Here is a 16,141-nt window from a genome sequence, read left to right as displayed (position 1 = left end):
TTTTTTATATCTAAAAACCAATTTAAATAGTGAGATATAATTTTATTTCCTTTTTGCTTTCGATTAATCATCAAAGATCTGCAAAACATCGATAAAAAAGATATTCCATGAATATGAACAGTGAAATACTGATTGTACATTGAATAATTATTAAGAACAAATCATGCTGTTTACATTTTTAATAGTAAATCCATTCATATACATTTAAAAACAAACAAATATCATTTTATAACAAAAACTAATCAGACAAAACTAACTTAATGAACAAAAATTAGATTCTTTGATGTCCATCTTTCCAATAAATGTTGAAAGATGTGTTATTAGCTAGTTTGAATAATTGCGTAAATTTAGGAGGATTTCCTGGTGATAAACTACAATAAGCAGCCTTATTAGGAGTTCCATTAGTTGAGAATGACGATGAGTACAAGGTTACTACTGATTTATCAGGAGGGAAAGCGTATTTAAAGCCATCAAAAACAGCTTGATGAGCTCTAATAATATAGGAGATCGAGTTTTCTTCCATGAACTTTTTTGCAGCTTTCGCTCCCCAAACGACCGTGTTTCCTCTCTGATTCGGACCCCATTCTTGAACTTGACAGTTCGGATCAGACCAGAGTAAGTCTACTAAGTAACCGTTTTCTGGTGTCTTTAGTGGGCGCTTTATTGATTGAATTTGGGAGATTTTAGTGTAGCCTTGACTGAGTCCACCATGAATACACCAAATTTTCTCATCTACTAGTGCAGCAATAGGCATTTCATCGAATACTTCTGATATTAAGATTAGAGCTGAAGAAAAGAGCTTCGCTTTGCATTCTTTGGTGAAATCAGTTGGTTCTGCAAAATTGATGGTTTCATGGTTCCCGCGAAGTAGAAAAATGTTATCTGGGTATAAAACTTTTAATGAGAATAACAGTAGAAGCAACTCAACACTTTGTGGGCCGCGATCTATATAATCCCCTAAAAACAAAAATTTATGTTCAGGAGGTGTTCCTGCAGTCTGAAATATGTGTAATAGGTCTTTGAGATTGCCATGAAGGTCACCTACAACAATAAGTGGGGATTTTAAATGATATACTGTTGGATCTTTACTTAATTTGTTTTTTGCTTCCATTAGTATAAAAGATATGTCTGAATCAGAAAGCTTTTCTGCTTTACCCGGCATGAAATACTGTCTGACAATATGTAGAGATGGATTTTCCATTTGTGAAATGAATTAAAAAAAAATTGAAAGCAAAATTTTTATCATCGATTGCAATAAAATTAACTATCTGATGTTAATCAAGTTTAAGTTTCCCGTCACTTTTCAAAATCGGTATTTTCTTTACATGAATTGTGAGAATATTGAAAAGTTGTGAATTCACAATTAGAAATTTTTATGATCTCCAATGAATTAATGATATACACATAGAAAATAATGTTTTCTAAATTTTACATCAAAATTTGATTAATGAGCCAGGTAAAAAGTTGGAATTGCTTTAATTCCCTTTAAATTATATATAAAACTCGTAATGTAGTACCATTTTGATATACGAAATATTGATTTTACCCTATTTGGTATAACATTTTCATGACAAAATGAACTGAAGTAACATTTCACAAGCTAAAATCTTTCTTGTCGATCTTGATTTCTCATAATTCAAACGAATTTCATAAGTTTCTTTTCGTTATCGAAAAATATTGAACCTGAAATTTGAACTCAGTATCTTTTCTTCCATCACTCGATATTTATCAATATCAGGTGATATTTGAAACTGAAATCATATTTTTGGAATTAAATTTTCATTTCGACCTAAATTAAACTTATATCATCATGCAAAGGATCTAACTTTTCATGAATACGTTACCAACTCATTTAATTGGCACTATTGCATTATACGATGTATATTGTCTCGAAAATAATTAATAATTATACAGGATATGATGAATAAATTTGAAAGGTTATTCAATGAATATTATTTTCTTAGAAGACTTATATCCTGTTGGAAGAAATTGGCTTCATACAAGAAACTCATATATTTGTATGAATTTTACAATACAATTTATTTTATCATACAAATAGTTATCAAAAAGTAAGAGGTGATACGTAAAAATTGTCTAATGTAGTGAATTAGTGTGAAAAGCATAATTATTTTTTGTTTCTTATGAAATTCAATTATCTTATGTTAGAACATTCTTATTTTGCACCATGCGAAACAAGAAGTTTAACAATTCCTTCACAATTGTTCCTTTTTGCAATTTCGAGAGATGTTTTTCCTCTGTTATTTTTTTCATTGACATATGCACCATACGAAATAAGAAGTTCAACAAATTCTTTATTGTTATATTTCGTGGCAATATGAAGTGCGGTATCCCCGTCATTATTTTTTTCATTGATATTAAAACCGTGTAAAATGGGAGCATTTGAATTTGCTTTACTATTAGACATTGCTGCATATCGAAGTGCAGTATTTTCATTTGGACTTTTTTCATTGAAATTCGAAGCATGCGCAAAAAGAACTTCAGCTGTTTCTATACTGTTGTGACGTGCTGCAATATGAAGTGCGGTTTCTCCATAAACATTTTTCTTATTGATATATGCACCATGAGAAAGGAAATATTAGCAAAGGGGTGGAATGTTGAACCTGATTGAATAAATAAAGCATCCGTTAATATCATCAGTCTGATCGACATTAACTAATAATGATTCGAGATTATTATACTCTGCACATTGACGAAAATCGATCTGCATATTGTATTCATTCATCAAGAATGTAATGAAATCAAGGTTGTGTGAAATAATTGCATATTTCATGCACTCATTATCTGGCTTGTGATATTTCAGACATTCGCTCATGATCTCTTGATTTCCTCCTAAAAAGGATAATCTTAAACATCTCTGAGTGATTTCTGATTTAAATTTCGTTCTTAATAACTTGAAACAATCAACTGCTCCAGAGTAACAACATAATTCAAGTAATGTACATGCATACAAAATTATATGTAATCCGCCGTAATATACTTGATTTTTATTAAATGCATCACTCTGTATGATGCAGACGAAATTGTCGCAGTCGTTGTTCATAATGGCTTCGTAAGATGTATTTCTTGTATGAGTTTCGACATTTTCTGTATTAAAGTGTTCAAAATCAGCAGACTTGTCTAATTTAATTCCGTATTCTTTATAAAACAGGTAGTTTGAAACCTCCTCAACATTGGCGACCTCTGTAGCATGATATTCATCAGATATGCGTTTGGCAAGAGATAAATATGACTTTTCACAGCGACTATTATACGGAATAATATTTAAAATATCTTTAATGACATTTCCAGGTTGATATTTCTTTGATTCAATCAACTCTGTTTTGATCATTTTGTAAATTGAGTTTAGTTCTTCTTCATTTCTTGTTTTCAGATGATACAACATATTGTATATATCGATGTAGAATTTACAGATACTCATTGATTCGTTGAATTTGCTTGGATGAACGCCTGGATCGGACATTAACTAAAAATGGCATTTTTACATTTTACAATATAAAATACTCCATAAATTCATTAGAAGAAAAAATGCAATGCTATATGTGTTGAAAACTATGATTTGAAAGATTTTGTATTTAATATATGGATTTTGATTAAGTTTATATATATGAAATGAAGCTATAACAATATAAAAGTCGAAGGCATTGCGAGTTCCATCCAGATACTGATAAAATTAAACAAAAATTTTCTAAACACAGATTAAAATGTTCATATTTAACTAATAATTAACTGCTTTGATATTCTTGATAAATAGATAGTAAGTAAAGATATTTTGGCGAATAATTTAAGAATCACAAATTTATTTTGTTAATTTAAGGTATCATTACATAAATTAATGTAGATATATTGCTTAATATCTCTTTTCTTCTAAAGCGATAAGTGGAATTCCCATCTTTGGTAAATTAAGAGGAATATCGTCTGTATAGTCAACGCGAATATGGCATCCCTTAATTGTAACGTTATCCATTTTGTTTACAGCAGCGCGAGAGTCGCCATATGAATCAAAAGCGATATAAGCCACCGGACCACGTATTTCGACTTGTCTAATGAAGCAATCTATTTTAGAAAATTCGTTGAATAAATCGCGCTCTGAAAGTGTAAGAGGATTGCCTCTTACAGTAACTGTTTTTGTTTCTCTATTCGAATAATATTTATCTCTGTGATCTCCTCTTCTATCATAGCTATCACGTCCATAATCTGGTGATCTGCGGTCATAACTTGAGTCCCAATCACGTCTATCATTGTAACGAGATTCTTCGGAATCTCTTCTATAGTCGCGGTTATCATATCCAGAATCGCGACCGCTATCCCTATATTCTCTCCTTGGAGGGGAGTATGTTTCATCCCTAGATGGCCGTGGTGGCTTATCTGATGGTTTTCTAGATTTGCTAAATGAAGCGCTTATTTTCAATCCATTAATTGTCATTCCATTGTATACAGCGATAAAGTTTTTTGCTTGCTCGTAAGTCTTGAAATCAACGAAACCAAAACTTGGATAACATGTGAACTTCTGAAAATCCGTAAAGCCATGCTGACTGAAGTGATCTCTCATCACATTGACGTCTTTGTCAAAAAGAGGACATAAGTAAACTGAATAACTTTCTTCCATTTCTATATTTGAAAAAAAAAATCTTATCTTTTTTTTGTAAATTTATGAAAAAAATTTTTTTTGTAAATTTTTTCTCAGAAATGACTAAAGCTAAGCAAGAGACTCTTAGACTTATCTTTAAATCTCTTGGCTTGAACGTTGATAACGAGGCATCTCTCATGTATCCACTCGTTGAACATGCACAGACAAGTATACTTAAAGTTCTTGGAAATGCGCTTCAAATTGCTCATAGATGTAAAAGAACAAAGCTAACAGTCGCTGATATCAATGTAGCTCTAGAATCTCTCCGTCTTGAACCATTATTTGGCTATTCTAGCCAGCAAGAACCTAATGTAGTAGATGTAAATGGAGATAATAAACTACTTGTATATGATGACTCCTTTGCTCAGCTAGAACAATACGCTCGCAGAGAACTCCCAGCATATCCTCTTGCTACCCATTTCGATGTAGTGTGGATTGCTCTGAATGGAATTGGTCATGAGAATTTAGAAACCATGGAACTTAGTAATGAGAAATTGGAAAATACCCTGAATAAGCAGCATAATCAACAACGACAGAAGACACAAGATTCTGACTATTTCGTCGTTTCAAACATACATCAATTTTCATATGTAAATCAAAAATTCTTTGGAGCATCAGGATCATTTCTTATGTCGAGTAAAATTGTTGATAGGGAACTGATGTTCTCAAAATTATCTGTATTAGACTGTATTCAGACTTTAGTCCCTTATTATATCAGATTTTCTCTCGTACAATTCAAAGATCACCCCAATGATTGGGACACATTATATTCGTCGCTTTGCACTGTTAGAGCTCTAGTACAAAATCCAAAACTCGAATACATCAATTGTTACATACAGAGCTTTATTACAATTGCTCTCTCATTTTTACTTAACCCAGAGATTCTACGGACTAACGCAATAGCTTTGGTTCGTATGAGAGAGCTAGCGGCAGAGTTTTTACTTGTTATATGCGATAAATTATCGAATACATATCCAATGGTCCAACCACATATTACAGCGCAACTTATCAGCGTACTTATCGAACATGATTACTCAGTTTCAGAGAAATTTGGAGCTTTTTGCGGATTAAATGCATTTGGTCCACAAACAATAGCCAAATTCGTCCTCCCACATATAGAAATGATCATTAAAGACCTTGTATCGGGTCCTATGAAGGATGGTGATAGAAATGTCAGAATGATCGCAGCATCTTTTTACGATACTCTTGTAAACGCTGTTGGTTTGTGTCTCTACAGCGATACGTCTAAGAGTTACATAAAAGGAACTCTGGAATTGGCTCCAAAGACCGGAGAGCAGAGAGAAAAGATTTTTGAGGCGCTGGGATCATTATTACTTCCGTTTTATATTGACGACAGTGTGGAACTGTCAATTTAACTTATTTTGTATTTAAATAAATTTTCTGTGTTTATATCTTTAATAAATCAGACTGTTTTTTCATAATATCACTTCAAAATGCTGATTTTACTAGTGTTTATACGGTATTTAGTATTCAGATTGATTAATATACTTAATTTATAATCAGGAAATATATTCTTCATAATACCTGTTTTAATAGATTAAAATGAAATTGCTTGTGATTGTAAAGAGAACCTTTGATTTATTTATGTTAATGCTCATATTTTACAAATAAATCAGAAACAAAAGTAATTAAAAGCGTGATATCCTGGTAGAGTGAAACCAAAATCCATAGTTTGGTAGTCCTAAGCTCTAATCCAAGATAGTTTTCTCGGTTTGTCGAAAATGAAGGATTTTCAAAAAATGCGATATTTCTGGCCAAAATCATATGCTTTAATTATATTATGTGATAGTATTCATTCCTTATTTGTTTTAGTCCTTTAAAAAATCATTTTTCTTGGAAGCAATTAAATTGGTTCGCTAATTTACAATTTTATCATATAAATTATTAGACGAATTAAACTATAGTCCTAATGTAACTGTAAATAGTACCAGAAAGACATACACATTCGATTATCCATGCCCTCAACTATTCGAATGCACTGAATATGTTATCAAATTTCAGCCAGGATTCTATAAATTCGAGCTGTATGGTGCCTCTGGCGGTGCGGCTGAAGGAAAAGTATCATTATTCATTGACGAAAACGGAGATTGTATCCACGATAAAATTGTGCAAATTGCTCATGGAAACGCTAAATGCAACTTTGTTGGAAGCCGTGGTGGTGCCGGCGGCTATATATCTGGCATTATCAAGTTACCCCACCCAATAACCGCTTTCGCTACGATAGGCGGTCGCGGAACATATGACATCACAGAAAAAAAATCTTCTTTTGAAGAAAGCAAAATGATAAAAGGCGGCTACGGAGGCGGTGGCTATGCCTTCAACTTCTACTTCAACGATAGTGACTGGGGATCAGGAAGTGGAGGCGGTCAAACCGCTGTCAAATTCGAGTCAAATGATCTTTGGCATCGAGTGATTGTGAGTGGGGCTGGTGGTGGTTCTGATAATAGTTTTACCTTCGATAATTGGGTTGATGATGGATCCGGTGGTGCAGGAGGTGGTTTCACTGCACAAGGCTGGTGGAAGGAGCATGTTTTGAACTCGGATAAGGTTGCAAATTCCACTTTTGGATTCACTTTTGGATCAGGAGAATCTGCGCGAAAAGAAGGTTCGAAAAACCCAGATGGAATTCAAGATTCTAACGATTTCAGTGATAGACCAGGTGCGGGAGGTGGTTGGTTTGGTGGATTTGCGGGTCATTATTCAAATGCAGGATCTGGAGGAGGAAGCTCTTGGGCACTCTCTGCTGATGCAGTATTCCCAAAGGGAGACATTTATGCAAATGGAAGTTTTTACAATGAATCCGAATCTCATCCTTATGCCTTCAGTTTGGAAGATGCTTATGTATTCACTGATGTTCAAACATTTCCAGGTGTATGGGAAGGTAATGGCAGGCTTGTCATCACCATTCTTGACTCAATTGTTTATCCTTCCTGCTAAAGTCTGCATCACAAACAATTTTCATATGAACTTTTGTTTATTTTGTTTTTCGAACCAACATATTAATAAACAACTGATATAACATCTTGAAACAAATGACAGTAATTTTGCAATCATCATGAAAAATGTTGCAGAAAAAGAAAAAAATTGGTTGAAAAACAGCAAAAAACGCTATCCTGGGGACTCGAACCCCAAACCCTTGGATTAAAAGTCCAAAGCTCTATCCTGTTGAGCTAGGAAAGCTTCACATTAGCTTTCAACATTTTAATTATATGAAATTTTCAAAAATTACCTGCAAGTGAACTAATCAATCTTTATAAATTAATCATATTTTCGGGAATTTCGAACCTTTACATGATTATGATAATAATGCTTGACAAAATTATGTCACATTTCCTCAACAATCCGAATTTTGAAAAAAAAAGATAAAAAAAAAATAATTCTCAAATGTTTGGTTTAGTTCTTCTATTTTCTTTGGCTGGTGCTGTTGGCAGAAAGCATGGCCGTCAAGAGACAACAGAAGATAACATTGAGTATCTTGAAGAAGACCAAGGCTTTCTTGATGAAAATATGGGAGATGAAAATCCAAATCAAGAGCCAGAAACAGTTTCAACATTAGCAGATCGTTATTTAAAGAATTTCGATAAATTAGAGACACAAGGCCAGAAATATCAAGCAATTATTTGGGCTTTAACAGAACTTGCTTCTTTGATCGATAGTGCAGCTACACGCTATGAAATTGAATACGAAATTGGTGGACATCTTCATACTGTTCTCAACAGTGTTGATGTTCGTGATCGCGAAATGAAGAAGCAATTCAAAGAACTTCAGACCGAAGTCGATCAATTAAAGTCTGATATCGACAAGCTCGTAAACGATACACGCACAGAGTTACAGACATCAATGAAGAACGTTAGAAAGGATATTATTAAGTCCTTACGCGATATTGTTGCTAATTCAATCGAAAGCAACCATAACGTCGCCCAGAAGGTCCAAAAGAAGGTCGAAAAGAGTGTAGAGCAGTACAAGAAGACAACAACTACTCAGGCTGTCTCTTACTTCGTCGGCTTCCAGGTCCTTCTCTTCCTTTGTGTTTACTTCTACAGCAAATATATCCAACAGGTTCGTATTGGCTAAATTTATTATAGTATTATTTTAATTAAACAATTACACAGACTTTTAATATCAAAATAAAATATTTCTTCGAATTCTCTAATAACATTACTTCTTTTTTGTTTGACCTTCATTTGAGATTTGACTCTTGCGTCTGAATTTTCATTTTTGATGAGTTCTGTTTTTTTCGATCGATTCGATGTTGAAGAAAGAGTTCAATTTGGAGCTTTCTGCGCAATATATCGTGTAAAAGACAGAGTAACAGGTCAAATACTAGCATTAAAGATAGAGAAAATGGAATCTTCATATACAATATTAAAATACGAATACGAACTTACAAAACAGCTGCAAGATATACCTAATATAGTTTGTGTATACGACTATTTTGAAAATAAAACTGATAAAGGCTTCACAATGGAATTATTATCAAATAATTTAAGTGATATCCGACATTTAAGACGTAATCCTCCTTCACTTTCAATGCTCACATACATAACAAAAGAATGTTTGCTTTCTTTAAAGGAAGTTCATGCTAAAAATGTTTTACATCACGATATCAAACCATCAAACTTCCTCATTAGGTTTGAAAACGATGATTATCGTGTCGTATTGATTGACTTTGGTCTTTCAGTATCTCTAAATGAACCAGAAAGTATTTCTAAATTTAGATATAATTTAGAACAGAATCCAAGATACCATTCTATTGATTGCTACGGAAACAAGAACTGGACACAAAGAGAAGACTTGGTGTCGTTAATATACACAATCTCAGATTTCTGGAAAGATTCTCTTCCTTGGGATGGAAGAATGTCTGCGAGATTAATTTATGAAGAAAAAGTTAAGCACTCTCTCGAATCTCTTCTTCCTCCCGAACTTAGCTTCCTCGTTACAGACCTTGACAAAGGAACTGAGTATTTATATAATGAAGCTGAAAAATTGCTTCAAACAATGCTAAGAAACATCAAAGAAGAGATTAAATATCTCACTGATCCACTTGATCCTGGATACAAACGTAAAGTTGCTGACATTGTTGTTGAACCAGAGACTAAGAAGAAATTTAAGAATCAACATTCAGCTTAATTTTTTTATTTTATCATGTTATTAAACATATATTTATGAATTACACTCTATTCCTTGATTCAGTATGATTGGGTTGATATATTCTATGATGGTTTCAAAATCTTAATTCAACTTCATATTGAGATCTCTATTGGAATTTCAACACGAAAAAAATATTCATTTAAAAGTGTTCTATTTATGAAAAATAGAAAAATGAATGTTAATGACCATTATGGTCTGTAATTTAAGAATAACATTATTTTTTTATTCTATGCATAAATAGCTGTAAACATTTTGGTATATCCATATTTTTCTATTTAAATGAATCTGTATTCTCTGGAAGCTTTTGGCCGTAAGATATTTTATCATATCTATGAATAGAATACAGTTTATAATGTATCATATAATGTTTTACATTAATTTTTCTTCTTTAAATACAGTGATATTCTGATTCACACGTATTCATGGTTATAACTAATCATTTTGTTTGTGATTTTTAAATATGCTGCGTATAACTCGTTAACACGGCTTTGAAACAATTAATAGACAATATCTTCTACTTTGAGTAATCATTATTGAGTGAATGATGAAATAAGAAATAAATAATTGGCATTTTCGTGATAATTTTCGGTGGAAAGCATTCCTATTAAGCCATGAGAGTGCCCCGACCTTACTCAAAATTTCAAAATTTTTTTGAATTCTTGAATTGCATAATCAAATTTGATGAATTTGCTTATGTTTTTTACATTTCTCGATTTTTTTTGGAATTTTGAGGTTAAATTTAATTTAAAATTCATTTTTTCAAGGAATTGAAGATATATCACTGAATTATAACACGGTGATGTTATTATATTTTAAATATATTTTAATAATTCCTAGATGAATTGAATCCTTAATCTAAATTAAATAAAATTAATTTTCAATTTCTTTAGAATGACTTTTGAATATACAGACACATACACTAAAATTGATATTATTTCAATTAAACAGTCCCTATTAAAAATTGTATTATAGAAATTCAATAAAAAATCTCTATTTATTTCCCTGAGGATCTCTAATAACAAAATTTTCGCGAACATCTTTAAAATCATTATCTGTATCACCTTCGAATCTTAGAGTATAACAAGATCCGGTCTTTGAAGGAACTTTAACGACAGTTGCAGGATAAAACGCAGAAGTCCATTCATCATTGTCTAACGGCCAAAGAGCAAGTACATGTGACCCAGTTGGGTACTCCACTCTTGATGATTTTTGTTTTGGTAATGTTGTGGGGAGGGGAAGGAGTTCTGAGCGATGTTTCTTGACTGCTTTAGGATTTTCGTCATGGGCATCAACAATTATATATGTTTCATCGTCTTCGTAGCCCGCAACGTAGAATAAAATATATTCTTCATCGTCATCATTGACTTTAGCAGCTACAAACTCATCTATTGGTATTCTTTCATCTGGATTGGCTGGAATTGCACCGCATAAACTTGGATATGGCATATCACATAATTTCATTTCTCTAGTCGTAAATAGTTCAAACATATGGCGAGGTTTGTGTATATGAAGTTTAGGTTCCTCATGCTCTACTAATTGAGCTGGTTGACTTGGAGAATTCGGTATAGTTTGCTGTATTGGAGAAAATGGACGAATTTCGACGGTTCCTTCTTGTCTGGCGAGTGCTAATTGAGATTGACGTATAATTTTGTCTAATTTAGCTAAAACTGTTGAGTATTTGGCGTTAATTGAAGAGTATTGTTGTTGTGCATGAGGGGAATGCATACTATCAAGAGCTTTATTCAATTCATTGACTAATTCTTCGATCTCAGAACCGTCCTTAGCCACACTCCGCAGTATCTCTATTACCTCTGGATTGAAATTATCCGCCCCCTCCATTCCAGAAAAAGTGCAAGGATTGCAGAGATTTTTGTTGAAATTATTACACAAAATGGATGTAAATTAACCAACAAATCAAATAACCTCTTCAAAAATGCCACATCTATTAATTTTTACAAATCAAATTCATATTTCTTCTCATTTAAAGAACCAACATCCAATAGTTTGATCACAAACAGATAGTTATTACCAATATTATCTTCCACAAAGAATTTGAAACGTTTCAATCTTCAAACCCTTCAATCATTCTCAAATAGCTTCAATCACAAACTACAAACACACTCTCATAAATGAAATAGTGCATTATATAAACAAAAAATGGTTATATCTGAAGTAATACAAAATAATAATTTACAATTATATATATATAGCGTGTATAATATCTACTGTGGCTGCTCTACATCATTATTTTCATGAGTATTTTCTTCCGCTGGTAAATCCGTATTAGGTTTTATATCATTATTTTGTTCATCCTGAACAACTTGATTTTCTGTGGTATTCTTGCTCTTCTTTCCTTTTCCTTTCCTCCTCTTTGACTTTTTGCCTTTCTTCCGAGTTTCAACTTGAGATGTTTGGATTGCAAATCGTGGCTGCTCTTCATCAAGTCTGACAAATTGGTCGAGACCCTTTTCAATCTTTTGCATGAAAACGTTAAACGGATTTGCAGTTCCGATCGTAATTTTGAGCAAAAGCATCGAAATGAATAAAACAAGGAAAAGCATGGTTACGTTCCTCCTTGTTCCTGAATGTGCAGGGTTTGGATACAATTCTACAAGGCCATCGTCGTCATCATCATATTTCAGACCTTCTTGAATCTTTTTAAGTCTGTTTGCTTCAGCTGCTTGACCGAATAATATGTTAACAATTTCTTCTTCTGCTTGGCCAAGCTGTCCGGCTGAAAATGGCACATCTAATTTTTCATAAACGTTAGATGCGAAAATCATCCATACTTCACTGTAAATTGTCATTCTCTTCTTCCAAGGTTTCGAATCACCGCCAAAGTGAGCTGCACTTGAAAGGATTTTTGAAGTTGGATGAGACGGATCTTGAAGAATTGTCCTCTTGTAGCCTCTGTTTTCATGCATGCATAAAATAGGAAGTAAATGTATATTTCCAGCGTAGAATTTCGTTAAAACTGCTGTATCATATGTTCCAATCGAGTTTGCATCCTTTTCTGGATGGCCGACATAGTCGAGACAAACTTCTAGAAGTCTGGAGTAGTCATCTAATGATGGTTTGATTAGTAAAAAGTCGTGATTAAATCTAAATCCGCTTTCTAGTAATCCGTATGTTTGAATATCGTATCCGGATGATGGAGCTTCGTAATCAAAAACGAAACTGACATCACGGAAAACTAAAGTATCGGCTCCGAAAAAGCATATTTTTTCGTATTGCGTTAAAGTGTATATCTGGAATTTAAACCAAAAAGCATTTTCGGATTTTCCAGGATGGTATTCATTAGGCCACTTAATATGTGGTCTAACTATGATATGTGTCCAAACTTTTTTTACAACGTTCATCAATTGCTCAGCTTCTGATAATGGCTGAGAAACAATAAGTACTCTGTCGTAGTTAGGCGATAAAGTCTTTAGAGAATATCCAAGGACCGTTAGCATTTGAAGATAGCCGAAATGCTCTTGAATATCGGAAGAATATACTGACACATACGCATACCGCGATCTAGGCGGCATATCCTTTTCTCTCTTTGCTTTTTCTATATTATAATCTGTGAAATAAGTTTCATCATCAATTTGCTCCTCTTCTTCATCTGAATCAGAAAGCTTATTTCCGGCCATACTGCCAGAAGGCTTTTGAACGTCTTCGTCCTCCTCATCTTCAACATCAGATAAAGCAAGACAGATGAGAAAGAAGCAAAGCATTTATATTTGAAAAATATATCAAAGAGAAAATGGCAAGAAATGTCATTGCTCTATGCATATCAGCTATTTTAATTCCATAAAAAATTGATACCTCCTTTCAATTCAATTTTGAGAATATTTTTTTTAAAACCTTATTTGTGAGGTTTACATTGGTGGATAAATCAGATTTTTGTATCCAAAGATTTTCGAAAATTGTATCTGGGAGTAATACTTTGCACTTAACCATCCGGCAATACAAAACAATTACAAGCAGTTTCAGCCTTTTTTATCATTATTTTTAGCAAGCATCTTTACTCGATTATAAATCCACACTGTTACTATTAATCTCAAGTAGATTTATGATTAATTCAATGTGATAAACTATTCATAATAAATGAATCTCTTAGATGGCATACATTCCGTCTAAAATGCATTGTAATTTAATACTAAAAGTGTTTACGAAGCAACTAAATTTCTAATTTGTTTTGATTTTCCTTTTACATTCGTTAAGATTAAGATTTAACTAATATTGTAGATAATTTGATATCAATTCCTTTTAAAATTTATATCTACTGATGAAACATAATCGAACACAATGGTTCAATGATAATATATAAGATTAAATATTATTTTCTATCTAATTGAAAGATTTTGTTGATATTTGTTGAGATTGGACTTGAAAATTATTATTTTTTGAGCTACATCTGCTATTCATTTTCATATTTTGTTACTTTTTTATCTTTTTATTTCCAAAATTTTGAGCAACCCTGAAAAAAAAGTTAAAAAAATGAGAACTTGTGTTCTTTTGGAACCTTTAGGGACTACACCAACAGAAGAACAAACAACAGATACTCTCATTAGTGTAATGTCTAATGGATATATTTATTCTATTCCAATTCGCTTTAGTTTACAAGATTATTTATTTACTCCAGAACAAAAATCATTAGGACTCATTCCACACTTACTTAAGCTTAATCAAAGTGTTTTTCATAATTCAAAGTTAGCAATTACAGATATTTTAGCATATTCCAAAAATTTAAATATCACATGTCTTGGCCATTTCGAACCAATACCACAAACCAAAAGAATACGTGCTGAAATTTCAAAAGATCGTAAATCTTTAATCATTAGCGGTGTAATTTATAATAAAATACCAAGTATTGCAGTTTATTCAATTAAACCTAAATCATTATCATTAGTATTTGTCGATTCATTATTTGGCGTTATTGACATGTGTTTTCATCCATCACCAAATACATTATTAGCATTACCTCGTGCAATGACCGGCATGATATCGCAAGTAACACTTCCAGCCACGATGCCTGAACACTATTCACACAGAGTCATCCCACAGATTACTTTCCTTGGCCATCCTTCAAAAAGAATGATGCACATAATTTCATGCAAAACTACGACACACCACCAATTTGCAACATGGACAGATGATGAACGCCCTACCATTTCATTTTGGCGCGTATCTCCTGAACCAGGCATACAAAGGTGGTTTGAAACATCGATGCAATTAATGATTCCAGCGTTTATCCAAAATTTACAAGTAGATTCGAAAGGAGACAGACTTGGCTTTGTCCTGCAAACAGAGGAGTACACATCCATTGCTATTTGGGACCTGAAGAAGGAGACAGATCGCCAAAACAATCTGATGATTCCAAGTGACGAATTCGGCCAAGTTTTGACGAGTAAATGGCAACAACCATTTAACGTTGTTTGCGGGCCAACTACACATGATGAGGCTTTCTATGTGTTGACAACTAAAGGCTTGTTCATGCACAACGGAAGCCAGATCTGGAAATGGCCACAAACAGAAATACCAATGACAAACTTTTATTCGACAAAAGGAATTTACATTTTCTACGTGAATACAGAAGGAGAATTACACATGATATCAGTTCACGAAGGTGATGTGAATGCTGGTGGAATTCTTCTTAAATCACAGAAAGCACCACCTGTTCCTTTTGTTAAAGCAACAATGAAAGGGCCATGTGATACAGCTGTTGGTGTGCACTGCTATAGATGCAGCAACTGCAGAATGCCTTTGATACATCCTTTAGTTTGTTCCAGCGATGGTTTGGAGTGTTGCTACTGCTCTAAAAGTTGCCAGGAAGAACACTGGCCAATGCTTGTTGCAGTCAATAGCTATTTTTCTTTGGATCCTGATATTAGAACACATCCTAGCAAGACTTCTAAATTCACTCCTGGCGGGCCTTTGTCTTCTCATTACATGCTACATGATTAACTTTTTGTTGTTAATATTATTGTAAATATTATTGTATATCTTTGTTTATAGCGAAATTTTCATTAATTTTTTACATTTAAGGGGAATCCATGAACAAATGACAAAGCTATAAATTATATTGTTTATGAGGAATTTGAGTATTCAAAATTAAAGAAAATATAACAATAAAATTCAAAATCGAAGGTACATTTATAAGTGTAAACCAACGAGAGCCTTGTAATTTTATTAAAATTCAATAAGATCATTATGTTGTTCAGATAATCTCTTCTATACATTAACAAACATTATAAAAAAAATAATTTCAAATTTTTAGGTACTCAAACTCTATCACTAGCAAATACATTGTATTTAAACTGTTATTTGAAGTAT

General features: G+C 32.8%; 11 protein-coding genes and 1 non-coding gene across 12 annotated transcripts; 5 read left to right on the top strand and 7 right to left on the bottom strand.

Moving 5' to 3' along the window:
- Positions 1 to 41: 41 nt before the first annotated feature.
- Positions 42 to 1,201, bottom strand: TVAGG3_0076300 (phosphoprotein phosphatase protein; the record flags this gene model as incomplete). The annotated part of the gene is made up of 1 exon (XM_001308365.1): positions 272 to 1,201. The coding sequence occupies one exon, from the start codon at positions 1,199 to 1,201 to the stop codon at positions 272 to 274; it is 930 nt and encodes a 309-aa protein (XP_001308366.1).
- A 972-nt stretch (positions 1,202 to 2,173) lies between these two features.
- Positions 2,174 to 2,425, bottom strand: TVAGG3_0076290 (cyclin-dependent kinase inhibitor 2C-related family; the record flags this gene model as incomplete). Its single annotated transcript, XM_001308366.1, has 1 exon — positions 2,174 to 2,425. One exon carries the CDS (start codon positions 2,423 to 2,425, stop codon positions 2,174 to 2,176), a length of 252 nt encoding a protein of 83 aa, XP_001308367.1.
- A 171-nt stretch (positions 2,426 to 2,596) lies between these two features.
- TVAGG3_0076280 (protein of unknown function (DUF3447)) lies at positions 2,597 to 3,481 on the bottom strand (the record flags this gene model as incomplete). The annotated part of the gene is made up of 1 exon (XM_001308367.1): positions 2,597 to 3,481. One exon carries the CDS (start codon positions 3,479 to 3,481, stop codon positions 2,597 to 2,599), a length of 885 nt encoding a protein of 294 aa, XP_001308368.1.
- An 81-nt stretch (positions 3,482 to 3,562) lies between these two features.
- TVAGG3_0076270 (RNA-binding domain, RBD family-containing protein) lies at positions 3,563 to 4,646 on the bottom strand (the record flags this gene model as incomplete). Its single annotated transcript, XM_001308368.2, has 1 exon — positions 3,869 to 4,627. One exon carries the CDS (start codon positions 4,625 to 4,627, stop codon positions 3,869 to 3,871), a length of 759 nt encoding a protein of 252 aa, XP_001308369.1.
- A 61-nt stretch (positions 4,647 to 4,707) lies between these two features.
- TVAGG3_0076260 (transcription initiation factor TFIID family) lies at positions 4,708 to 6,052 on the top strand (the record flags this gene model as incomplete). Its single annotated transcript, XM_001308369.1, has 1 exon — positions 4,708 to 6,024. The coding sequence occupies one exon, from the start codon at positions 4,708 to 4,710 to the stop codon at positions 6,022 to 6,024; it is 1,317 nt and encodes a 438-aa protein (XP_001308370.1).
- A 372-nt stretch (positions 6,053 to 6,424) lies between these two features.
- Positions 6,425 to 7,606, top strand: TVAGG3_0076250 (glycine-rich protein family; the record flags this gene model as incomplete). Its single annotated transcript, XM_001308370.1, has 1 exon — positions 6,950 to 7,606. One exon carries the CDS (start codon positions 6,950 to 6,952, stop codon positions 7,604 to 7,606), a length of 657 nt encoding a protein of 218 aa, XP_001308371.1.
- A 169-nt stretch (positions 7,607 to 7,775) lies between these two features.
- On the bottom strand, positions 7,776 to 7,849 carry TVAGG3_0076240. The gene has a single exon. It is a non-coding gene; the product is annotated as a tRNA-Lys (tRNA).
- A 184-nt stretch (positions 7,850 to 8,033) lies between these two features.
- Positions 8,034 to 8,797, top strand: TVAGG3_0076230 (uncharacterized protein; the record flags this gene model as incomplete). Its single annotated transcript, XM_001308371.2, has 1 exon — positions 8,054 to 8,743. The coding sequence occupies one exon, from the start codon at positions 8,054 to 8,056 to the stop codon at positions 8,741 to 8,743; it is 690 nt and encodes a 229-aa protein (XP_001308372.1).
- Positions 8,798 to 8,890: 93 nt separating this feature from the next.
- On the top strand, positions 8,891 to 9,799 carry TVAGG3_0076220 (peptidyl-serine phosphorylation; the record flags this gene model as incomplete). The annotated part of the gene is made up of 1 exon (XM_001308372.1): positions 8,891 to 9,799. The coding sequence occupies one exon, from the start codon at positions 8,891 to 8,893 to the stop codon at positions 9,797 to 9,799; it is 909 nt and encodes a 302-aa protein (XP_001308373.1).
- Positions 9,800 to 10,748: 949 nt separating this feature from the next.
- On the bottom strand, positions 10,749 to 11,693 carry TVAGG3_0076210 (methylated histone binding; the record flags this gene model as incomplete). Its single annotated transcript, XM_001308373.1, has 1 exon — positions 10,811 to 11,659. One exon carries the CDS (start codon positions 11,657 to 11,659, stop codon positions 10,811 to 10,813), a length of 849 nt encoding a protein of 282 aa, XP_001308374.1.
- A 293-nt stretch (positions 11,694 to 11,986) lies between these two features.
- TVAGG3_0076200 (glycosyl transferase) lies at positions 11,987 to 13,651 on the bottom strand (the record flags this gene model as incomplete). The annotated part of the gene is made up of 1 exon (XM_001308374.1): positions 12,043 to 13,539. The coding sequence occupies one exon, from the start codon at positions 13,537 to 13,539 to the stop codon at positions 12,043 to 12,045; it is 1,497 nt and encodes a 498-aa protein (XP_001308375.1).
- Positions 13,652 to 14,273: 622 nt separating this feature from the next.
- Positions 14,274 to 15,964, top strand: TVAGG3_0076190 (tricorn protease domain 2 family; the record flags this gene model as incomplete). The annotated part of the gene is made up of 1 exon (XM_001308375.1): positions 14,306 to 15,772. One exon carries the CDS (start codon positions 14,306 to 14,308, stop codon positions 15,770 to 15,772), a length of 1,467 nt encoding a protein of 488 aa, XP_001308376.1.
- Between the last annotated feature and the right edge of the window lie 177 nt (positions 15,965 to 16,141).

The sequence above is a fragment of the Trichomonas vaginalis genome, chromosome IV (assembly GCF_026262505.1).
Source record: "Trichomonas vaginalis G3 chromosome IV, whole genome shotgun sequence".
Classification (NCBI taxonomy): domain Eukaryota; phylum Parabasalia; order Trichomonadida; family Trichomonadidae; genus Trichomonas; species Trichomonas vaginalis.
The sequence above is the reverse complement of the archived record's forward strand: the minus strand, read 5'-3'. Positions and strand labels throughout refer to the sequence as shown.